Raw genomic sequence first — 26166 nt, 5'->3', positions numbered from 1 at the left:
AAGCTTAGTGAGTTTAAGTTGCATGCTCAAAGCCACAGAGCTAATAAATAGCAGAGTTTAGAAAAGAAGCCAACCTTACTCCAAAGTATGAGCTCTTTCTAAGAATCGATACTTCTCCCATTTGAAAAATGGCCTCTAAGCAGTTTAAAATTAATTCTAAACAGAGGTTCTCAAACTGTGGGCTGTTTGCCCCTCCTCCAGGGAGTATTGGGTCATATCTGGAGACATTTCTGATTGTCACAATTGGTAGGGGAGGCGCTACTGGCATCTGGTGAACAGAGGCCAAGAATGCTGCTAAACATCCTACAATGGCCAGGACAGCACCCCAAAACAAGTATCTGGTCCAAAATGTGAATAGCAATAAGGTTAAGAAACTATGATTCAAAGGACAGGGGATTTTTAAAGCCAGTTGATAAAAAGAAGGTTTTGCCTGTAGCTGACTCATGTACTTTGTCCCATCACAGATGACAGCAGCCTTCTAAACCTAACTTCCTACCCCCTGGTTAGAAGACGGAAGAGAAGGTTCTTTGGGCTATGTTGTCTAGTCTCAAGCTAGACAATTCCTCCAGGAAATTCACCCCAGGGGAAACCTGAAGAAAAGAAGCTGAGGACCTCCAGACAGCTGAACCACAGTTATTGGTTTTTGACTATATTTTCTATGCTTCCTTATTACTTTTATCCACCTCTCTCTTCCGTTTTAAATGGTTTTACATTTGAAAGTAGCTGCTGTCAAGGGGGGAAAAAAATTCAAAAAGTATGTTGTTTTTAAAAGGATTTTTTAAAGCTGATGTTGTGCATTATCTGCTCCAAACCATACCATGACAGATGCAAGAATTATGATTTTTAAATTATTTAAAGGGTTTTTTTTTAATATATTATACAGAGAAAAATCATTTCATGTATAGTAGTATATCTGTAGCTCTTACTGATCTCATGTTAACAATTTATCATATATGGAAGAAATCTTAAAACACAGAAATCTATTTACAACTGCAAAACCGTGTTGAAAATCAAATCTATCAATATCATTAGAAATAATATTATAAGCAAACATACCACCCCACCTATTACTTTCTCTGCTTTCATTTACATTTAGTCTTCCACTCTGTCAGAATCTAAGAGCTTCAACAGAAAAATATCTTAATTTATAATGCAACAAAAATCATATATGAGAAGTATTTAAATTTTGTAAATACACAATAATCCTAATACCTTCATACAATGCATTTGGGCAAGTAATTTCCTTTTGATCCAATGGTGTCTTTTCAGCTTCTTGGAGAATGAAGTAATCCAGTTAGGAAATGGTGTAGTAACATATACAATTACCCTCAAATGTAAAATTTGAATATTATCACATTTTGTTCTAATTGAAACCTGAAGCATGAAGTCTGCACATCAGCATAGTGTTAACTCTTTTAGGGCATGCTGGAATTAGCTCAGATCATAAAAATATTTAACATTTTACATTGTTAATAAAATCTTTTTAGTTCAGCTAAGCTTGTCTCATTTTAGATGACTATGCAGATATGACTTTTCCAATGTGTACTTGGTGTCTTATCTTATGCTTAGATTCTCAAAAGCAGGACACATGAAGCAATACTATATTTCAGAAAGGAGGGAGCCACAGGCTATGGTTTTCTGCTCACAGCTTTGTTGTGATCTTCCTCCACTAAACTTGTAACATGGTACAAATTTTGTGATATTTTCCCGTGTTCTTCCTTTGGCCCCTTTCCCAGACAGAATTTCCCATGGGTTGACAGATCAGGCCTTTGGACTTCTTTTCTTTTTTCCATGGTCTGAAAAATCCTGAAGTCAGACAAGAGGCACCAGTATCTGGTATAATAAAAGAATGAGCTAGATGCCTATAAGTGGTTTATTCAAAGATCACCTTTAATCCTAACTCTGTAATTTCTTCCTACTTATGTGCACAGGCATTTACATGTCCACCAATATTTTGACTTGAAAACTATGTATATTTAAGCCTTTAGCTGTAGTGAAGATGAAAACAGGTACAAATTACTGGAATAATTATTTTATTGGGTTGAATTATATGAAATAGCTGACATTTGACTATTTTGACCTAAGAAATGTCTATTTCACATAGTGCAACCTAATACCTGATGTTGTGGAAATTATCCTTGGAATTGTCTTCTAGTTTTTTGTTTTGTTTTGTTTTGTTTTTTAAAAGTGAAAGGATTAAAGGGTTGAAAGAGATCTCAAAGGCTATGCAGGTCTCTATTTAGATCAGACCAGTGGTTGGGCTTATCATCCAGAGTTATGTTCCAATGAACTGGTAATTGATGCATGATTATGGGTTTGCCTGGCTTCATATAAAAAGTACCCTTGAAAATTACATAAGAAAAATCACAATTTTCTAAACCAAATACTTGTAAAATGGTTGTAGAAATATGCTATTTAAAAGACTCCTCAGGTGAATACTCCCCTGCAAGCAGATGACCCTTCCCAGATTTACCTGGTCTGCAAATCCTAATTTTCATAAATTAGGTTTGCTTAAAGCTTAATATCCTATCCTGAATGGGATTCATTTTTATCTCCTGAGGTCAAATAACTTCAGGTCCATTGCTTTAGAGATTATGAAGTAGCCTAATTTGGCATATTCTTTCTCCCATCTCTGCCCTCCCCTATCTTTCTAGTACGTGAAACCTTAGCTTCATTCTAATTCCTACTAATCCATGCAAAGTGAGTAACTGATAAGTCCAAACTTGGTGGTCAGCATGGTTTCCTAAATGCCTGGCCTGAATCACTTCTGCTTGGTTAATTTGTGCTCACTCTAGCCTTAGTCTCAGCGTAAAAGTACCACTTACCTTCTGTGCAATTGTCCTTTGTACAACTGAAGACTGTTAATAAATTCAGGTCTCACCTCCATGTTTGGGAGGACCATCATAGCATTTCATGGAGAGGGGAATTTGTCTAATTCCCTAGTTAGGCTTTCCATAACTAAGGTAAATAAATTCAGCCACTTTATTTATCTTTTATTGATAGTGCCTGTTTCCCAGCCTTTGATCAGTATTGTAGTTCCCTTAGACACACTCCAAGATTTATAGATCTTTTCTCCATAGTGGGTCCTACAATTAAATTTAGTGCTCAAAGTCCTGATAACCTACACTGACTCATAGTTGCAACAGGTAATTCACTGTCTCCCCTTAGATGTACCGATGCATCTCTTTAGGAGGTGACCCCACTCTCCTCTCCCTACCAAAGGACTTTCTCAGGTGCAGTTTCATGAGATCAAGTTCTATTGTCTCAGTTTCCTGCTGGTAATCTGCTTTTAGATTAGCAATAACAATGAGCTGATCTCTAGGGATAAGGGGAGACCACTGACCCATTTCGTTGCAGGTACTCACCGCTTGAAAAAGAAAGGATGTGAACTTTTCTCTGATACACAATCATCCATTTTACCACAATATTTTAATACCCCATGTTGACTTTTTTTTAAAGATTACAGAGATTAATCTGTACAGATCTTTTTGAAGATTACAGAGATTATATGTTCTTTGTAGGAAATCTAAAAAAATACCACTAAGTATAAAGAAAATCATCTGAATCCCACCACAATCACATTATTTAAAACCACATTTCCAGGTTTTCTATCAGTCAGTGGCGGGGCCCAAAGGCATTTTTGGATAAGGTTTGGAAAGAAATGCCCATAAGGCCAAGGTGTCACTTTAAAATATTGGTCCACTAATGTTTTTGCACACATCTAGGAACAGATTTACTGCTCACCCTCATTGCGCCATTCTTCTAGAGTACAAAGAAGACTTTGGAAGGAGTATGGCCCTGATGCCTCCTCTAACGAAAGCTCTTGGGGAAATTCTACAATCCTGCCAGATCCTTTTGCTCCTTGGTGCTCCAGGTAACATTGGGATACTTAACTGTTTGACAATACTGCCACCTACTGAAAACTGAGCTTTAGCATGAGGAGGGGAAACCAACACAAGTATAGAAGCAAAGACCAACTAAGAAAGCAAACAAAGGGGCCAGATTAACAATGATCCCATATGAATTCCAGACTCTGGAAGTCTCAAAGTTGAAAGGATTATGGATACCATCCAGGTGAACTTCCCACCCTACACACATACCTAAGCAATGTCTATCATTTCTTTGTATTCTAGAATGCCACCAAATGCAAAACGCTCAACTTTCAGGTAACTATAGATACAACAAAAAAGAGTAGTGATGGTATTGGCTCAAAATAAATGATTAACATGAAATTTAAAGTCCAGAATTAAACCCAAGAATTCCATAAACAAATGGAATGCACTATAAAGATGACATTTCAAATCCGTGAGGAAAAATTGGATTATTAAATAAATTATATTAGGATAACTGGTCAGCCATTTGTAGGAGGAATATATCTATGCCACAAAAATTTTTGTCAAAATAAATTTAGGTGTAGTAAAGATTTAAATGCTAAAGCACATAAAATTATAAAAGGACTAACAGACAATACTGATAATGTAATTTTTCTGTGGAAAAAAAGGGCTTTCTAAGCATGACACTAAAGGAAGAAACCACAAAGGAAAAGATGGATGAATTTGACCAATTAAAATAAAAAACTTCTATACAATAAAAAAATAATAAACCAAAAAAGAGAAAACAAAATTTGAAATATATGCAACAAAAAATATAGACCTGCAATATATCTCAAGAGCTGAAATTCCACTACTTTGAGAAATTTCCATGATCTACAACCACCTGCCCAGCCAAATGTTCCCATTTCCTTCTTTTCTTACTGCACTTTTTTATTGTTGCTTATAGAATTGTCTATATCCATTAAACTGGAAGTCAGCAACAATGTCTGTTTTGCTTTCTGTTATATCTTCAACACCTAACACAGTGCTAGACACAAAGCAAATACCAAAAAGATTTATTGAATGAGTGAATAATGAATTTATAAATAAATGACACTTTGTAATTTACATATATATATATATATCAAACTTCCCAGTAGAAAATTGAGACAAGAATACAAACTGGCAATGTGTCATACATTTAAATAATGTACTAATAATAAATATGAAACTAGTTGAATATACTAGTAATCAAAAATGCAAATTATAATATATTCCTTTTTGTGGATCAGAAAGGCAAATGGTATAAAAAATTAAAGTGCCCAGGGACAGAAGGAAGTGTAGAAATGAATATTCTCTTACAGAGTCAACAAAAGTGTAAACTGAGTCAACCTTTCTGGAAAATATTTTAGCAATGTGTTTTACGTGTATGCCAAATAATTCTACTTTAGAGAGATCCTCCTTGAAAAGACCAGGAAAATGAACCAAAATACATTCATTTGTTATTTTAAAAAATCTATGTAAGAAAGTTGCTTATAGCAGCAATATTTGGAAAATGTAAATAAGTCTACAATATACAGTTGGTTAAATATGGTATACCCTTTCAGTGAAATACTGTGCACCAGTTAAGAATAAGCACCACATGTATAAGTAAAAAAATGAATAAGCTATATTGTTAAATGAAAAAAGGAAGTTACAGAAGAAATCTATTGTATTATCCCATTTTTTAAAATCTGCATATACATGTGTGCATTAAAGAACCTGAAAGGATATTTGCTAAAATGTTAACAGCATTTATCTCTGGGAGGTGAGATTTGGAGCAATTATTATTATTATTTTGTTTTATTTTTTTGCATATCTGTAATTTCTGAATTTTCCACAATGAGCATGTAGTATCTGTATAATTTTTCAGGGAATAAACAGCAATGTTCACAATATATATTAAATTAAAAAACACATTATAAAATGGTATGTATAGTCTGATACATATTTGTAAAAAAAATAAAATTATATATAAATATATCTATGTATGTATATATATATGCATAAGAAAGCTAGAAGGACATACATTAAATGTTAATAGTAGTTATTTATGGGTAGTGGGATTATGGGTGATTATTTTTTCTTTTTGCTTTTCTGTGTTTTCTAATTTTTTCTACAATGAATATGTATTACTTGTGTAATAAAAACTATTAATAAAAGTTAAAAAAATAAAAAAGTGAAAGAGACATTGTTACTCACCAGTTGCTCTTATTTTCCCCATCCCCAGAAAGGGAGTAGAGAGGGAGAGGGAGGGAGAGGAGAGGAGAGGAGGAGAGGGGAGGGGAGGGGAGAGGAGGAGTGGAGAGAGGAGAGGAGAGGGGAGGGGAGAGGAGAGGGGAGGAGGGGAGAGGGGAAGAGGGGAGGGGAGAGGAGGGGAGGGGAGGGGAGGGGAGGGGAGGGGAGGGGAGGGGAGGGGAGGGGAGGGGAGGAGTGGAGAGGAGAGGGGAGGAGAGGGAAGGAATGGAGAGAGGAGGGGAGGGGGGAGGGGAGGGGAGGAGAGGAGAGGAGAAAAGAGAAGAGAAGAGAAAAGAGAGAAAAAGGGGTGAGGAGGAAAGAGAGGGAAAGGGAAGAAAAGAAAGGAGGGTGGGAGATAGAGAAAGAGGAAAAAGGTAAGACAGAAAGAAATCACTGAAAGTAGTGTCAGTGGAGGAGGAATTAAAACAGGCTTTGGAAGCTTTTTAACTCACAATAACACTCCTCTAAAATTAGTTTAGTTTTCTGATAGCTACAACAACCAAAACACATTGAGTTAAGTAATTTTATTTTCTAATAAAATTGTGTGTGTGTGTGTGTGTGTGTGTGTGTGTGTGGAGAGAGAGAGAGAGAGAGAGAGAGAGAGAGAGAGATATCTAGAAATTAATCTCTGACAGGAATCTATCCCAAGATTTTCAGAATGCAAACTTTGAGGTCCAGCTAGTTGTAGAGGACTGTGCACCATCCTGGAGTTACACAGCCTTTGTCTGAATCTCTGATATTCTGCAACTAGGTACACGACTATAGCTCGCAGTTTCAATATCCATTCTCTCCTTTTTTCCTTTAGTAACACAGACCCTGAGTTTCTGCTAAATACTGGTCACCTAAAGTGAAGACTCCATTTCCCAGGCTTCCTTGGTTATGGGTGTGGCTATGTATCTGAATTTTGGCCAATAGGACAAGTGGAACTGTACAAATTCCAGGTAACATCCCTGCTATAGGGGCATGCATGTCCATGCTCTTCCTCTCTTCTGACTAGGCTGCAATGACAGCATAAGGATGGAGCTGAAATAACTGTCATGGAGTCAGAAATCGACACTGCATGAGGATGACAGAAGTGCCTTAGCAAACCTGGACCACCCGTCTTCATTCTATTATTTGCTGAATGAGTGAATTAATTAATAATTTCTATCCCATTTAAGGCACTAATAATGTGAATCTTTGTACAGAGGAACCTGTTCACTAAGTTAATTAACATCTGTGAGCCTCAGTGTCCTCAGAATAAAATGAAGATAACAATATCACAAAAGGTGCAACCCAATAGCTGTCCTATTACTTGCTTAGCACCAAAACTCTTTTATGAAAACTCCAACAAACAACACAGTGCCTGATAATGTGTGCAGTGGACAAAGAATTCTTTTAAATAAACAGTGTTTTTAAATCAAATGGTCAGTTGGTTAGCATATGGAAAAAATTATGCTTCTCTCTTGCCTCATTCCAAGTTGATTATTTACTTTAATGTAAACAGTAATAAAACAATAAATCTTCTAGAAGATATAGAAAAATACCTGCATACCCATAGAATTGTAGAATAGTTACTAACAAGACACAAACCACTTTGGAAAATGGTTTAACATTATTTACTACCATAGACTGTATGTATGCCCTGTGATCCAATACTTTCATGCCTACGTAGAGACCCAATAGAGTTTTGTGTGTGAATTTAAAGACAGGTAAAAGAATACCCATAGTGGCATTATTTTTAATAGCCAATAGTCATAAACAATTCAAAGATCTATCAAAAAAAGAATGGAAAAGTAAATTGTGTTAGAACGATATAATCAAATACTACAAAGCAATAAAAAAGAATGAACTCCATTACAGCTATATACAACCAGATAAAAGAATAAAACCATAATAATGTTGACTGCAAGAAAGTGAGATGTAAAAGAATACATACTGCCGTTAGCAGGCGACACTCACAGCAGCTGAGAGATACTGCCGTGGCTCAGTAAAGCAAACCTGAGCAGACACCACAGCACCTATTACAGTCCACCCCTAACATTGCTCAGATGCACTAGGTTCCCACATTGATTTACTCCATCTGGGTATAAATTCTGGATTCTGTGATCACAATTCACATATTCAAAAAGAGGGATAATGGGACAAACCACAGCCTCCAATTCGCAGTTGGTCCCAAGACTACATATCTGATACTCATCATGTCCCTTCTCTCACTGCCCCTTCTAGATCACCCTCCTCCTACTCTGGCACTTCTGAGTTGTGATGACCCAGACCCTATCCCCAAGTGGTCTGGACCCTGGTTACCATGCCTTTAGTCAATTGTGGTTGCTTTACTTGCCCATTTACACTTAAACTTGGGCATGAGCATACCAAAAGGTGACCTGATGGGTCATCTGAGTGGCAAACATACTCCTCTGTGCCCTCACTATGTTGCAGTAGCTCTGCTTCCTTGTGATGATCAGGGACCATAACCTCTGCCAATTTGGTAACTTTGATTTGCCTACTGGTTTTCTGGCATAAGGAACCTAAAGTGACCAGGTTGCAGTGGTGGCTTAAAGTTGAGTGGGACCCTTATTTTCTCTGCTTTAGGACCCAGGACCTCCAGACACACAAATTCTAGACCCCCAGATATTCCTCAGATTCCTGGGACCACTCCTACTTTCACCCTTTGATTTTTGAACCCATATATTCTGCCTATTGGTGACTTAGAACCATAGACTTATTTAAGGAGTACTGAATAGTACATTCTGAAAGTTAGCGCCCAATATTGCAAGGTGTCCTCACCTTTAAGGGCCATGCTACCACTCTCTTGGGGTGGCAGCTTCTGCTGGGTGGAGAATGTGTAGGAAGAGTGGATCCCACAGTCATGGTTCCGCTGATATACCTCTTTTGCTATAAAGTGCAAAAGGTCTTAGGTAATATTATGAGAGTTCCATGTCAGCAGATCAGACGCTCTGTAAGTTCACGGACACTGGTGCTAGCTGAAGCCTTGCAGATGGCTGGTAAAGGCAAGCCCCTATCCAAGAAGCAGGTAATCTCAGCCAGGGTGGAAATAGTCAACTTGTCACCAACAAGGAGGCTGTTCTCCCCAAAGAATGGTGTTTATCAAAGGCACAGCATCAATCTCTGTTGCCAACAAAATGGGCATTGGGCAGTGACTGTTGATAAATTTGCCTTGATAAGAAAAGCCTGCATGACCCTGGCTGGTTGGCTCAGCAGTAGAGTGTTGGCCCGAGGTGTAGAAGTCTCGGGTTTGATTTCCAGTCAAGGCACACAGGAGAAGGACCCATCTGCTTCTCCACCCTTCCCTCTCTCCTTTTTCTCTGTCTCACTCTTTCCCTCCCGCATCCAAGGCTCCATTGGAGCAAAGTTGGCCCGGGCGCTGAGGATGGCTCCATGGCCTCTGCCTCAGGCGCTAGAGTGGCTCTGGTTGCAACAGAGCGACGCCCCAGATAGGCAGAGCATCGCCCCCTAGTGGGCATGCCAGGTGGATCCCGGTCGGGCGCATGTGGGAGTCTGTCTGTCTCCCCGCTTCTAACTTCAGATAGATAGATAGATAAATAAATAAATAAATAAATAAGCCTGCATTAGTTTCTTATTGCTGCTGCCATAACAGATTACCACAAATTTAGTGGCTAAAAACAATACAAATTAATCACTTACATTTCTAGAGGTCCAAAATCAGTTTCACTGGCCTGAAATGAAAAGGGTCAGGCATTGCCTCTGGAAGCTCAGGAAGAATCTATTTCCCTTCTTCCTTTTTCAGCTCCACAGGTCCCCTGCATTCCCTGTCAAATGACACCGTTTTCCATCTTCAAGCCAGCAGCATAGGGTTTTTAGTCTTTTGTTGTTGTTGTTTTTTGTTTTTCTGAAGTGAGAAATGGGGAGGCAGAGAGACAGACTCCCACATGCACCTGACGGGGATCCACCTGGCATGCCCACCAGGGGGCAATGCTCTGCCCATCTGGGGCGTTGCTCTGTTACAGCCAGAGCCATTCGAGTGCCTGAGGCAGAGGCCATGGAGCCATCATCAGCGCCAAGGCCAACTTTGCTCCAATGGAGCCTTGGCTGCAGGAGGGGAAGTAAGAGAGAAAAAGGAGAGGGGGAAGGGTGGAGAAGCAGATGGGCGCTTCTCCTGTGTGCCCTGGCCAGGAATCCAATCTGGGGCTTCTACATGCCGGGCCAACGCTCTACTGCCGATCTAGCTGGCCAGGTCAGCATAGAGTTTTTAATTCTCATTCTCATTCTCTCTCTCTCTCTCTCTCTCTCTCTCTCTCTCTCTCTCATTCTCTCTCTCTTTTTCTGACTCCTGTTCCCATATCACATATCCAACTCTGGCTCCTCGGCCTCCCTCTTATAGGGACCCTTGTTAAATAGGTCTGACCCAGATAATCCAGGATAGTTTTCCCATCTCAATCAGATCTGAAAATTCCCTTTTGCCAAGTAAAATATCATATTTACAGATGCCAGGAATTAGGATGTGAACATCTTTAAGGGGTACTTATTCATTATTCCCAAGGCCAAGGGTGTTGGACTCATTCAAAGCCTGTACCTCTGCCAGGAACAGCTTTTTGAATAAACTATAATTCTCTGCTTCAGATAGCATGGCCTTGCTTTGGAACTCTAAGGGTCTGTATTGTAACCTTCTAATTGGAGTTTGCCAAAGTCTCCATTGCATCCTTTTATACCCAGACACCTCTACTGTCATGGCCTCCGCCGGAAGATATGGCCAAAGTAACAGGACTGATTATGCTGAAGCCTAAACCTTCTGCAGAGCCCTTCCTGCTCTGAGACCCACTGAAAATTAGCACTCCTACTTACCCAATAAATAAGTCAGAGCTCTCCCCCCCACTGCAAAATATGCTGCTTCCAGAACCTAAAGAGACTGACCAAGTGATAGGAGACCTCAGGGACAGTACCTCATGTTTACTTTGGAGGGGATGACCCAGCATCCCCCAGACCACTGGGCCCTTTAAAAACTTCACTGATGTAAGCCCTGGCCGGTTGGCTCAGTGGTAGAGCATCGGCCTGGCGTGCAGGAGTCCTGGGTTCAATTCCCGGCCAGGGCACACAGGAGAAGCACCCATCTGCTTCTCCACCCTTCCCCCTCTTCTTCCTCTCTGTCTCTCTCTTCCCCTCCCACAGTCGAGGCTCCATTGAAGCAAAGTTGGCCCAGGCGCTGAGGATGGCTCTGTGGCCTCTGCCTCAGGCGCTAGAATGGCTCTGGTTGCAATAGAGCGACGCCCCAGATGGGCAGAGCATCACCCCCTGGTGGGCATGCGGGGTGGATCCCAGCCGGGCACATGCAGGAGTCTGTATTTTCCAGCTTCAGAAAAATACAACAAAAAAAATTAATAAATAAAGGCCAGATAATACTAGTTTAAGAATTAGCAACCACTGTTGCCCATCAGGGTTGGTAGGCTAAAACTAACTATAAATTTCCTTGTTTCTTTTCTAACCTCTCCTTTGCAATTATGAAATACCATTCAACTATGAGCCTCAAACATTTATACAAATATATTTTAAATAATTGAATCCTCAATAGATAGGAGCTGACTGTTATTGGAATTAAAAACATTACAGCACAAAGAAGGGGTTATACAAAAAAAAAAAAACTTCACTGATGTAGCAGGACTCTTCATTTCTGTAAGGTTTATCTCCCATCCTCTGCAGTCTGTGTGTCTTACCAAGGACTGTGTACGACTCACCACTTCACATTAGCCAAGTCCAGGTAACATGATGTCATTAATATAATGGACAAATGTCATGTCCTTTAGAAAAAATGCTCAGATCAATAGGATCTGATTATTCTGCTGTGAAACATGGTGAGGTCTTCTAGGGACAAAGAAGCCTAGTTCCAAAAGGTCATCTAAGGACATGGAGTTATGCTAAATTCCAGATACCCAACCACTCAATGATTGAAATAAACATTATAGAGTGAGAACACAGAGTGCTATACTCAGGTGAAGTCTACTAGTGGTAGAGAAGACAGATTCCAAAAGGTCATCTGAGGACATGGAGTTGGGCTATACCCCAAGTACATAGATAGCTACTAAGTAATAATATTATACAGTGAGCACATAAAGTTCCATTCTCTGCTCTCATGGTTAGATAAAAGCCTATAACTATCTGGCATAATTTGTAATAGTGCCCATGCACTTGCTGGTTGAAAAAAACTCATCCTGGGCTTTTAGGAACTTCCTCTCCACCTGTCCCCAGTAAAACCTCTGCTGGGGGGCACCTAAGGATAATGAATTTGTTACAGGAAAGCTAAAAATAGCAACTCTCATTAGGGACCCACAGTATCTCTAAATTCTTGTCCTCTTCAAACATCTTTATCTATTTCTGTCTAATAAAGCACAATGAGTAGAGACCTTTGGAACTGTGTCACAGTGTCCTGACACATACCTGAGGCTGCATTAACCTTTTATAGAGAGGACACCACACGTAGTCTAGCAGCTGTTCCCAGGGCTTCTTGGATAAGCTTGTGCTGGCGCACTTCATCTGCCATGACCCATCCAGTGTGTGAAGGAGCCATGCTGGTGATTTAAATGAGGGATATGATTAGAACTACCACCACTGAATGTCCTTCATTATCTCTGATTTGTAATAATGTTTTTGATTAACTGTCATGGTGAGGATGGAAAAAAAGTTTCAGGAACTTTCACTTAGCCTTTCCTACTATAATAGCTCTTCCCTACATGTCAAGAAATCAATGGGAGAGTACCATCAATTGCTAAGAGTATCTATAAAATTATATATTTGGGAACTAGAGAAATGACTACCTGGTAGGTTCATGAACACAGCTGACCCTCTTTGAGCCAGGGTTAGGACTCCGTGATCTTACCTCCATTTATTCTTCCCCTAACAGATGCTGGGTCCCCGGGTATCAGTGTCAGCTCACATCCTGTATCTAAATCCCTTGAAAGATCTAGATATTCTCCTTTGCCCATTATTTGGTCAGCTGCATAAATGGTCATAGGTCCCTTTTGGAAAGGACCAAAAGAATCACTACTGTATATAAACTTTGTAACCTTGCAGGGACTGTCTTAACGTCCATGCAGCCTTTTCATCAGTACACAGGTTCGGGTTTGGATAACTCTCTCAGGTCTGGAAACTGGATAAGAGACTGTCACTTTGCTTTCCTGCTCATCTGTTCTTGATCTCTTCAAATTGCTCACAGTACGTCTGACCCTAGTTATTGATTTGCAGCCAGAAAAGGAAATGCAGGCAGATCCTGAGGAAGACTAGCATTGTATAAGGCCCCTGTTTCATATGACATATCTGCCTCATCTTTTAAAAAGGGGGATGGAAATTCTATCTTCCACAAGGTGGAGTGTCTCTGCAGGCCCACAGGGTCCAGGACAATCTGGGGATTTAACACGCTCACATGAAAATATGCAGACGTTCCCTTTCCAGATTTCTGGGATTGGTAATTCAGCCTATTCTGAAACTCTGCTACTCTAACAGATAAGGCTAGTGTCTGGGTTTCAGGCATGTCTCCTTTCAGCTTCAGGAGATGAGCGTCTTGTTAGGTTCTTCCCAAAAGGCCCACTGACCCTCACATTTTGCTTTAAATTATTGAGTGTCCTGAGCTTCTCATTTTCTTTCATCAGTGACCACCCAATTCCACAGCCCTCCAATGCCAGAGATATCCCATGAGCCAGTTCATCCCCTTACTTACACCCCATGCAAATTCAACAGAGGCGACTGTCTTAGCAACTGCACTGCTACGTGCCAGGGCTCAGTGCTCTACCAACCAGCAGGCCCAGAGACCTCAGCCTTCTGTCTACTGAGTAATACCATCCTTAGAATCGGCTTCCTAGGACTACTCTTATTACCAAGTGCCTTACGGTAGGTTTCATAGAAGCAGATTCTAAGATAAGGATTTATGTGCATATAATTTTTTTTTCGCAGGGGGGGGCTCAGGATAGCTCTTTGAAGAAAAACTGTAAGGGAGAGAATGAAGCAGGACAGGAAGAAGGAAAGAGGCAATTAAGAATGTTATCTCAGGCCCTGGCCGGTTGGCTCAGCGGTAGAGTGTCGGCCTGGCGTGCAGAAGTCCTGGTTCGATTCCCGGCCAGGGCACACAGGAGAAGCGCCCATTTGCTTCTGCACCCCCTCTCCCCTCCTTCCTCTCTGTCTCTCTCTTCCCCTCCCGCAGCCAAGGCTCCATTGGAGCAAAGTTGGCCTGGGCACTGAGGATGGCTCTATGGCCTCTGCCTCAGGCACTAGAGTGGCTCTGGTCACGGCAGAGTGACGCCTTGGAGGGGCAGAGCTTTGCCCCCTGGTGGGCAGAGCATCGCCCCTGGTGGGCGTGCCGGGTGGCTCCCCGTCGGGCACATGCGGGAGTCTGTCTGACTGTCTCTCCCGTTTCCAGCTTCAGAAAAATACAAAAAAAAAAAAAAAAAAGAATGTTATCTCAGCCTGACCAGGCGGTGGCACAGTGGATGGAGCGTGGAACTGGGATGCATAGGACCCGGTTCGAGACCCTGAGGTCACCAGCTTGAGTGCGGGCTCATCTGGTTTGAGGAAAAGCCCATCGGCTTGAACCCAAGGTCGCTGGCTCCAGCAAGGGGTTGCTTGGTCTGCTGAAGGCCCGCGGTCCAGGCACATATGAGAGAGCAATCAATGAACAACTAAGGTGTTGCAGCGCGCAATGAAAAACTAATGATTGATGCTTCTCATCTCCGTTCCTGTCTGTCTCTCCCTGTCTATCCCTCTCTCTGGCTCACTCTCTGTCTCTGTAGAAAATAAATAAATAAATTAATTAATTAATTTTAAAAATGTTTAAAAAAAAAAAGAATGTTATCTCAGATAAAACCTAGGCTTTCAGGGGTGGGAGAGAGGGTCTGGAGCAGGGGTTGGGAAACTTTTTGGCTGAGAGAGCCATGAATGCCACATATTTTAACATGTAATTCCATGAGAGCCATACAACCACCTGTGTAACGTTATGCATTATCCAATAAAAATTTGGTGTTGTCCCAGAGGACAGCTGTGATTGGCTCCAGCCATCTGCAACCATGAACATGAGCGGTAGGAAATGAATGGATTGTAATACATGAGAATGTTTTATATTTTTAACATTTTTTTTTTATTAAAGATTTGTCTGTGAGCAGATGCAACCATCAAAAGAACCACATCTGGCTCATGAGCCATAGGTTCTCGAATCCTAGTCTGGAGTATGAACCACACTGCCTAATTGTGCCCACTTGAAGCCAGGAGACCCATTTCTTACTCTAGTTTTCATCAGTCACCCGGCAAGAGGAATATACAGAGTCACCTCTCACAGCTGAGTTGACTGAAACATGGTGACCCAGGGTCACATATAATGAAATAGGTTGTTCACAGCCAAGGGTGGTTCTCTGTGAACTATCAGTGGCAACTGGAGAAAGGTGCACTGGTCCAGGAAAGGGGACCTGGGTCCATTACCAATAGCATCTTCTATAGACACCTTCACTGGGGTCTTACATGACCATTCTATTTAAAATAGGAGGCCTAGCACTTCCTAGCTCCCTTTCTTGATTTATTTTCTTCTGGAGAGCTTATTCTAACGTAGGACAGAATTTACGTATTTTTATACATGTCTTCCTTGAGTAGAAGGTAAGTTTTGTGAGGACAGCTCTGTTTTTGATCACTGGTATTTCCCCAGAGCCTGGCACAGTCATCCCTGAATAGCCATTTTTGAATGAATATCTTGTTAATCTCTGGATAACTATTGTGAGGGAATAACTTGTTAATACTACTTTCTGGTCATCTAGTATGTCAAACGCCTGGATATCGTACTCAACAGAACACTTATACCTCTACCTGGTATTTCTCATAGCCTTTTACTCTCTAATTGTCAACTACCATTTCCCCATCAATAGTGAGGTTGAGACTGGCCTAAGGGGTTTAGCTACATTATCAGTTCTTCAAGCTCTGTCTTCATCAATATATATTAGGTGACAATAATCCAAAAGCAATAAATTAATATAGATGTCAAAAAGCACCATTATTGAGCTACAATTTTACAGTGCTAGGGCCTCAGCTGTTAGATTCTAACTCTGTGAAAGAAACTTCTCTATGAAGAAATTGTCACAGAACTTCGCAGGGTGGAAGATAACATTACTCAATGTGGGAAAAACCATACCAAAGTGGAGAGTGCTCTGAATTTGGCTTCACAGGATACGAATTTTTATTTTAGCTCTTGCATGACTCCAGAGTCTGTTTCCTTCTCCTTCTATGTGACCCTAGGTCACTATGTTTTCAGTCACCCCACGTGGAATAATGCGCCTCAGGAAAAGTCATCACAAACCCATTCACTGCAGTAGGTTTCTGGGAGGGAAGAGATAGAAAAAAAGAATGCCATCATGCAAGGATAGCTTTCTCATGGAGAATTTGTTTCAATCTTATTCTGTTTTTCTTTTAATCCCCTTGATTCTCCTAACACAGTGTATTGTATATCTCAAAGTGTTCTTACCCATATCAGAATTCATCTCCATGTGAATGAAGAGAGAAGTCTTCACCCCAAATTAGGGGTAGAGTGGAGCCAGCATCCATATTGCCCCAAATGTTCAGAACCCCAACAGTGACACCTGATCAGGCTTGCCCCTTCTACCTCCTCCAGCACCCCACTTCAGTTATGGCTTCCCCTGTCCCCTCTCCCAATTCAGAAATCTCTTCCCCTGTGTATCATTTTCTCACAAATCTGAAAGAGATTCCTACACACCCATGAGTTTCTGAAACACTGGCACAATTGCATCCTTCTCCAAATACTGACCAAGGTGAAACTTTACCTTTGTTACGTATTGCTGTGGTGAGTTTGTCACTGACCTAAGGTTGTAGGACTTGTTTCAGAGCAGGAAACCACCTTCGAGGAAGAGGTAAGAGGTGTGGAAAATATCAAACTGGAGTGAAAGATACATAGATTGTACGCTTACTTAACCTGAAGTAGCTTTGCTTCATGAAAATACAATGGAGTATGGTATGGAAGTGAACAGTTCTACTAAAAAACGGTACAATGATAAAGGGCAACCAGGTAAGTAGTTTGAGAACTATTCTGCCACAACATTCTAATGATAGAGGCTGTGCTATGTGCCTCATATATTTACCTAGGAGGAAGCCACTAGTCAACAACTACCATTCACAGTCAGCTTTAGCTAGTTATTCTTAACCATAAACAGACAAACAAGGCTCAATAGACATTGAGAATAGTCTGCAATTTGAAAGAGGAAGACTATCATCCAACAAATGATTCAGAAACACCAATACTAGAGAAAACAGAGAGAATTCTAAATATGCTCAAATAAATTTAAAACCCAAATGTAAAATCTAAAGCTGTCAAACTTCTAAAATATATATAGGAGAAAATATTTATGACTTGAGTTAGGCAAAGATTTCTTAGACACAAACCCTGGAAGACACACTGATACATTGAAATTCATCAACATTAACAACTTCTGCTCTTTGAAATAACCTATTAAAAAATTAAAAATCAAGTAACATACAAAGAGAAAGTTTTTGTAAAATACATATCTGATGAAAGGTTGATATCAAAAATATATTTTTAAAAATGCTTGCAATTTAAAAAGAAAACCAAAACCCAATAAAAAGTAAGCAAAAGATTGGAAAATCATCTGATTCAAGAAAATGCACAGATAGCTACTAAACATTCAAAAAATATTCATCAGGCCCTGGCCGGTTGGCTCAGTGGTAGAGTGTCGGCCTGGAGTGCGGAAGTCCTGGGTTTGATTGCCGGCCAGGGCACACAGGAGAAGCGCCCATCTGCTTCTCCACTCCTCCCCCTCTCCTTCCTCTCTGTCTCTCTCTTCCCCTCCCGCAGCCAAGGCTCCATTGGAGCAAAAAGATGGCCTGGGCACTGGGGATGGCTCCTTGGCCTCTGCCTCAGGCGCTAGACTGGCTCTGGTTGCAACAGAGCAATGCCCCAAGATGGGCAGAGCATCGCCCCCTGGTAGGCGTGCCAGGTGGATCCTGGTTGGGCGCATGTGGGAGTCTCTGACTGCCTCCCCATTTCCAGCTTCAGAAAAATACAAAAAAAAAACAAAAAACTCATCATAATTAGTCATTGATAAAATGCAAAATAAAACCATAATGGGATAATTCTGCATACTTATTAGAAGTAGAGGGAAAAAACCCAACCCTGACAATTCAAAGTGCTTCCAAGGAACACCTGGAACTCCATGTCACTCTGGAAAAGAGGGTGGTAGTTTCTCATCAAGTTAAACCACACATTTAACCATCCCATCAATCATATTTCGACATGTTTACCCAAGAGAAGTGAAAACATGTCAATTCAAGAGCTTGTATGGGAAATGCTTATAGTGTCTATTCTAGAATAGCCAAAAGGTGGATATAACTCAAATGTCCTTCAACTGGCGAATAAGCAAACCATCATGCATCCATGTAATGAATATTTATAATAAAAAGGAAAAATGACTGATACATGCAGCAACACAGACAACTCTCAAATATGTTGCACTAAGTGGAAGAAGCCAGACTCAAATGGCTATGTAGTAAATGATTCTATTTATATGACATTCTGGAAAAAGCAAAACTATAGGGACAAAAACAGATATATCTTGTTGAGGGGAAGGGAGGCAAGAAACTTAGGGGAATTTTCAGAGTTAGGGAAATGTTCTATATCTTGATTGTAGTGGTTACAAGACTATGTATGGGTTGTCAGAATTCAGGAATATTCACCAAAAACAAGAGTGTATTTCACTGTAGGTATATTATACCTGAGACACATAACTTGAGAAAGTCTTCCTCATTTTCTTTCTGAATTCACCGTGATCTGGGGTTCTCAGTCTCCGTCTTACAATGGCAAAACCTGATTTGTCAGCAGTCTCAGGAGAATCACACTAACAGATTAAGAATCACATTAAGTTCACAAAAACTGATGCATAACTCAGAATGCCAATTGATTAATTTGCGATGAGAAATGGAATTGCAACAGTTAATGGATACTCATGTTTTCTGGTCAAGTTGTTTTCTTCCTGTAATCATACTTCGTGGAAAACAGAATTATAATCAGATACTCACGTTGTGATCATAGAGTCCAAGTACAGAATGTTAGTTGTACCTTGAATATCTGAAAGCAGCAGGCTAAAACAACCTGATTTGCCCAGATCCAGAAAAAGGAATATTTCTGCCACCAGGAGGAGGTTCAGGCATCCTTTTCCCAGGACAGATGTGGCTGGACTCTGCCATCCTTTTCCCAGGACAGATGTGGCTGGACTCTGCTAACACTTGGCCTCTGGAACTCATTTTTTAGGCATAGAAAGATGGCCCACCTCATCTCTGACTGATATGGCCTCCTTCAAAAATAGTAATACCTTCAGTTAAATCCTAATAGGATCTGGGAGACCTGGAAAAGATTCTGCCTCTTTAAGCTGACATCGCATTCTGTGCTGCAATTTATTATGAGCGAATGTTATAATTCTTAGAGGGTAACTTCAATCTCAAATCCTTAGGGAACTTTTTGTCTTTACTTCCTTGTACCATCTACAAAGTGGTAATGGGTTGATATGCAATTCTTAACTATATTATTTTATAAAATAGTATCTTGAAGATGACTTGTCATACCTACTGAAAAGACCACCTAGGGAGGCAGCATGTTAGAGTAGAGAGAGCCTGACTGTAAGTAAAAGTTCTGGTTTTCAACCTCAGCTCTACCTGCCACATAGCACCAACAAGTTTATGACTTCTATCCATAACTTACCAGCCCTTGTTGGGTAAGCCAGTGGGGTTTTTCTGGTTTGCTCGCTTGTATTGGGGCAGCGCCATGGGTGCATAGTCTATGGAAGGCTGCAGGTGCCTGCCCTCAGGGTGGCAGATTACAAATTGCAACTGCCTTCCACAGGGAGGGGCGATTGTTTGCTGGAGAAGGGTTCCCCTACCCCAGTCTGTTTTGCTGGAGAGTGCAGAGGGAGGGAGGGGGAGAGAGAGAGAGAGAGAGAGAGCGCTGAGGGGTTTGGGAGCTCTGAGATTTTGGCCAGGTCTGTTTGGCTGGGGAGTGCTGAGGCTGGTGGGGGCCTGGAGTCTGGGTGAGTCCAGAATGCTGAGGGGCTTGGGAGCCCTGCCTGTTTGCTGGTCCGCAGTTACGAGATTCTAATAAACAGAATGGCCCACCATTTTCCGGCTCCACAGTTCCTTCTGCCCGAATCCAATGAGACCCTGCATGGCCAAGGCGGTGGCCTCTGGCCTTACAGCCCTGAAGAGATTATATCTGTCCTGCTGATTTCCAGAATTATTACAAAAGTTCTGAAAATTGTAAAATTCTATATCAATTTAGCAGACCACTAATAGGAGAACTTCATCAACAAAGCAGATGGGGAAAGTACCACCATTCTAAAGGATTTCTGATGATTTCATACTCTGTGCACACCATCCCTGGCTGGGCCCTGCATGTTTACAAGCATCTCACTGTGCAAGGAGACAAGCCCTGAGAAGAATGCTTTGTTGCAAGCAATAAGCATTTATTTAAATAACTAGAATCTACCTGCCTGTTGGGGGGAAGGAGCTACTTTGGGATGGCAGGCACAGTGCTAGGTATTCTCCTTTTGCCCTCCAGATCTATCTGCATTCTTCTTCAACCCATTTAGCACCCCAGCGCAATGAATGACACATGTCAATTCCATCAAGGGGTTTCCTTAGCCTTTGGCTTCCGAATGTGTTTTGTCAAGAAGGATCCCTGGCAAGGAGGGGGAAGGGAAACAGAGAATGAAGTCAGGGTACTCTGTTTCTTCCACATCACAGTGGGTTGGCTGCATCCTTTGACTAAATGTCTCAACTCCTGAGCAAGCTCCCTCCATGCAGCTCTCTCAGGTCCAAACCATAAGAAGTAATGGCCTCCCGTTACTTCTCTAAAAACTCTCTTCAAATTAACAATATGTTTCCTACAAATACACAGTCCCTTACATCTTATATTCTACAATTGATACTGCCCCACTGAGGATGTGCTAGAGGTAGCACAAACATTCATTCCTTCAACAAATATTTACCAAGAGCCTCCTTTTCTTAGGGAATATATCAGTGAACCAACATACATCAATTTTCTCCCTCAATCCTCACATGGTTGATTAGAAAAGGCTTCCCTAAAGAAATGACAATGAGGTAGAGTTTAGGACAATGTGAAAAAGCCAGACATGCAAAGATCTTTAGAAAGAACTTTCCAGGTAGAGGGACAAACTAGAGTAATGACTAAGGTAGAAAGAAGATTGACCTTTTGAGCAACAGATACAAATCCCTGTGCTGTGACAGAGTGCAGGAAAGGAGAATGGTAGGAAATGTGAGGCTTTGTAGGTCACGTGAAGGAGTGTGGTTTTTATTCCAAGTGTTATGGGAAGCTATAGGTCAAATAAATTTGCAAATATGATGTTTATGTCTGCTCACTTATATATAGTTTGTATTGGGTGTGGGGGACAGGCTGTAAGCTGGCAAGGTCCTTATAGCCTAAGACTTAGTTTTAAGACTAGGCCTTTCCCACCCTTTTAACACTAAGATCTTTTCAAAACTAAGCTTTTCCCCACACCCTTGACTGTTGCATGATGTGGGGTGGTACACTCTTATGAGGAATTCCATTTATGCCTCAGATAAGTGGCTTTGTATATTGGCTTAAAGGCTTTAATTTCTACATTATAAAATGAGGGAGACAGGGGCTCTCTTGCTCAGATCCTGCCATCAGCATTGAAGAGGAGAGGCAGCCAAGATGATAGAGTGCTGAAGGAGAAGTCAGTTTATGCAGAGTTTGTGCAGAGAGAAGGAGATGGGGAACAGAGGTGAATAAGGCTGGTGAGGTAGAAACCTTTGATTCTAGGAAACTTGGATGGAGCCCTGAATGGAAAGGGAAGTGTTTTCCCACTGTGTGTATTTCTTGCCCACCCAGTGTGAGCTAGGAGTAAAGGTAATGGCCCACCAGTTCTTGGCTCTGTTGTTTCATTACCGTCTGTCCAAATCAAACACAAACCTGCATGGGCCAGGCGGCTACTCGCCTTACAGAAACCCTGGACAGGAGAGGGACAAGAGATGAGTTTGGGAGTAAAATGATCTCATTTATATTTTAGAGATTCTTTGGCTGCTGTGAAAAAGCAGACTGCAGAGCAAGAGTGGCAGCAGAAAAGCAGACTGTGAGCCTTAAAAAATAGCTGAGGTAAGAGATCATGGCGGCATGAATCAGGTTGGTGACATGAGAGAGGGGGATAAGTGGTAATACTCAGAAAGTATCTGAATTTGCATAGGAGTTGATTATGAAATGAGGGGAAAGAGGAATGGAGGATGCTGCTAGGAAACTATGGTCTCAGTGACTCCGATGCCAGCCACTGAGGTGCAGAGCCTGGGTTTCTGCAGCTGAGACGGTTGTGGAAAAATAAGACTTCGTGTGTCTATTTGATACCTGAACTGAGGTGCTAAGGAGGCAACCGAGTATGATCCAGGCTCTGAGGAAGAGCTGAGAGTTCAAGACACATACATATGTGCCCACCACGTAAGGCCCTGGATGAGATTACCCTGGAAAACAGTGTGGCTGAAGAAGATTAGGGACAGGACTGAGCCAGGAGGAGAAGCAGTGAAAAGAGGAGCTAACAAAGAAGTCTGAGGAAAAGCACCAGTAAGCAAGAAGGAAGAGGACGGTGATGGGAGCTCCAGGACCCAGGTAAGACTGAGAGCTCTCTCAGTGAAAGGGAGGTCAAGAAAAACCAAGTGTGCTCAATGTTGCTGAAAGGTAGACTAAGACAAAGCTGCAAGTGAAATCTTCAGGCTTGCCAACATGTAAGACATTGAGGATTTCAGTGTTGAAGGATGGAGACAAAAGGAGGTTAATGAAAAAAGTGAGGGTTAAAAAGATGAAGACAGCCTACTGAGTTTTGCTGTAAGGGAGGCAGCTAGAGGGAAGGTGGAGTGAAGAAGGAGCAGTTTCCTGATACAGAAGATATTAGACAATGTTTGTATGCTGAGGGAACTCATCCAGCAGAGAGAGAAATATTGATCATTCATGTAGGAAAATGGGTAGATAAGTGAAGGAACAAGGTTTTGAGAAGATGAAAAGGGGTAAAATCCACTCTATCCTCAGAGCGGTTGTCCCCTTATATATATATATGAGCTCAGACATTCTAAACTCTTGGTTCTAAACTCTAGCCATATATTAGAATTCCTTGATAGTTAAAAAAATTAAAATGGCCCACACCAGATCAAATAATTCAGAATCTCTAAGAGTGGGTTCGGGAATCAGGATTTTAAAAATTCTGCGAATTGCCCTCAATGATAACAACTGATGCATTGAGATAGGAACATACAAATGCAGGTAGTATGACCATTTGATAGCTGAAGATGAGACAGTTTTCCTCTGATTGCACCTATTTTCTCTGTGAAATACAGCACAAGGCCTGACCTGAAAGGATTCGGTTGGCTTGAGGAGAAAAGGGGTTAGGTATGAAATAATTTTAGGAAGTAGGGAAGCAAATCTACTCATGCAATATAATGGGATTGCAAGGATTTCCAAAGAGCCAGTTTGAGATTGGTGGTGATAAATGTAACGTGAGACTAAATGATCACAGCTGTGTTTCCTTTCCAGCTCAGTCCATCCGGGGTAGGCAGGGAGTAGGTGGAGATGTTCTTTTGTGACATTTGAAACAGTTGCCACTACTTGACTCCTGAGTCAAGTTACAGGATGGAGGCGAGTCATCTTTGGAAATTCTCTACCTACTTTCTGCTTCCTAAAACAAAGACATCCCAGGATTACCTAACCCCTAACATTATCCCACTAGAATGTTGTAAAAGAGGGGCTAATAGATTCAAATGGAATTCTAATTGGTTGAAATGTTGAAGGAGAGCATTTTAACAGTTATCTTATTGAGCGACAATTCACGTGAAATAAAAATGTACAAACCTTCTGTGTACTGCTTGACAACTTTGCCTATTTATAATCACCAATATGAGATCACCACTAAATCAAGATAAAAACATTCCCCATCACCCCCACAAAGTTCCCCTCCGGCCAGCGCTCACATTCCCAGGATGAGAGGCTGTAAGGCTGATTCTCAGACTTCCATCCTCAACCCAGACAGAGCCCAGAGTCAGAAACAAATAGGTCTTGCCACCAGAGTTTCATCCATTTATTTGCACATAGATACATAGATGATACATACATGTAGAGCCTGGATGTCTGTTGTCTCTCCCTTGCGCCAGAGATTGACTATCCCCTCTTCCTGGGCGCCTCCCAGAGCTAAAATCTACTACTTTTTCTGTTGCTAAATCCCTGAGTTGAGCTCAGGGACAGCAGACAGGAAGCCATCTGCAAGGACTGACTTCTAATGTTCCTTCCAGGTTTAACAGTTAATCATTCCAGGAGATTAGCCTCATCCATATTCATGGCTCTGTGTCAGGTGTTAGTCATTGTTGACTCAATTCCTTATGATTGATTTAATAGCTAAAAAGCCTTCAGGCTCTACACCACTAACCATAATCACTGTTACTGATTCATTTAAAACATAACGACATTGCTTTTGAAAAACAATTTATTTCACCTACACAAGAATGTAATTCAAAATGTGTCCGAAAGATGGCAGTACAATAATACTTTGTGCTCCGCTGTATCCTCAATATATATTTTCAAATTTTTCCAATGGTTTGAGAGAGGGAGAGAAAAGAAGGGAGAGAGAGAGGCATCGACTTGTTTCATAAATTTAGTTGTGTTGCTTCTGGCACGTGCCCTGACCAGGATTGAAGCTGCCCCAGGTCCATTTTATTAACTGAGCCACCATCCAGGGCCATCTTCAAGTATTGATAACTGAGAAATTATAAAACATGTGGAGGGGAAAACATGATGTTTGGGACTCTGGGCTTCCTGGGCTTGTATGTTTATTTTCTTCACCAGGTTAGGGAAGTTTCCCCTCATTATTTTTTCAAATAGGTGTTTAATTTCTTGCTCTCTTCTCTTTTTGGCACTCCCGTGAAGTATGCCTGAAGTTGTTCCAGGGGCTACTTAAACTATCCTCATTTTTTTTTTTTTTCTGTTCTGATTGGGTGTTTTTTCCTTCCTTAGATTGCAAATCACTAATTTGATTTTCAGCTTCTTCTACTCTACTGTGGATTCCCTGTAATTTATTCTTCATTTCAGTTAGTATATCCTCATTTCTAACTGGTTCTTTTTTATGGTCCCCATGTTCTATTTTATGATGTTGAAGTTCTCACCAAGTTCCTTAAGCATCCTTAGAACTATTGTTTTGAACTCTGTATCTGGTTCTTTGCTCACCTCCATTTTATTCAGTTCTTTTTCTGGGATTTGGGACCTGTTTCTAGGTCTCATTTTGGCTGCTTCCCTATGTTTGTTTCTATGTATTAGATAGAGCTGCTACATCGCCCAAACTTGGTAGAGTGGCCTAATGTCGTAGGTGTTCTGTAGGGCCCAATGGTGCAACCTCCCCAGTCACCCGAGCTGGGAGCTTCAGGTGCGCCCCTGTGTGGGCTGCATGCACTGTCCTGTTGTAGCTGAATCTTGATTGCTGTTGACACATCAGTGGGAAGGATTGACACCACTCACCTCCACCAATTGGCTCTGAGAACTGGCTGCAACTACAGAGGAGGAGCTGTTGTTTAGGGGCCCACCGTAGCAAGCAGGATTTGCTTCTGTGGGACTTTGGTGCCCTCCAAGTCTGCCCTTTGATTGTGTAGCTTGTGGAGGCAGAAGGGTGATGATCCAGGGTGCTCTACAGCTGTCCACCAGGCGCACGGGCTCTGGGCCTTCCCAGGAGGTGCAAAGTCAGCCACTGCCAGTTCCCTGCCTGGAACAGCTACAAAGCAGTCTGCAGATGGTTGCTATTTGTGCTGGGCTGAGAGGTGCCCAGGAGAAGCCAAGCTGCCAACCAAGACTAGTTATCCCTAGTGCCGTGCCTGGGGATGGGGCTAGGGGACTCGGGCCAGATCCTGCTTATTGGAGAGATTTTAGGAGAGTCCAAAGCCTGAGGCAAGAGAAGTCATTTATATGGAAAAACCATTAGGAATAGCTTGGGTTGGGATCACAAATTGGGTGGGACAGGGTCTTAGGGAAACACCAGGTTGAGGCTAACAGTGCTATTGAGGTTGATGGAGACTCAGA

General features: G+C 41.5%; 1 protein-coding gene across 2 annotated transcripts in view; it reads left to right on the top strand.

The window, feature by feature from the left end:
- The window catches only part of RGS7BP (regulator of G protein signaling 7 binding protein), a 113459-nt gene extending 108642 nt beyond the window's left edge, over positions 1-4817 (top strand). For both annotated transcript variants that reach the window (XM_066242503.1, XM_066242512.1), the window contains one exon: positions 465-4817. In XM_066242503.1, coding sequence (XP_066098600.1) covers positions 465-556 — 92 coding nt within the window. In that variant the 3' untranslated portion in view covers positions 557-4817. The remainder of the gene's footprint in view (positions 1-464) is intronic.
- Positions 4818-26166: the final 21349 nt, after the last annotated feature.

This window comes from Saccopteryx bilineata, chromosome 1, assembly GCF_036850765.1.
Source record: "Saccopteryx bilineata isolate mSacBil1 chromosome 1, mSacBil1_pri_phased_curated, whole genome shotgun sequence".
Taxonomy (NCBI): domain Eukaryota; kingdom Metazoa; phylum Chordata; class Mammalia; order Chiroptera; family Emballonuridae; genus Saccopteryx; species Saccopteryx bilineata.
This window is presented reverse-complemented; position numbering and strand designations above follow the sequence as displayed.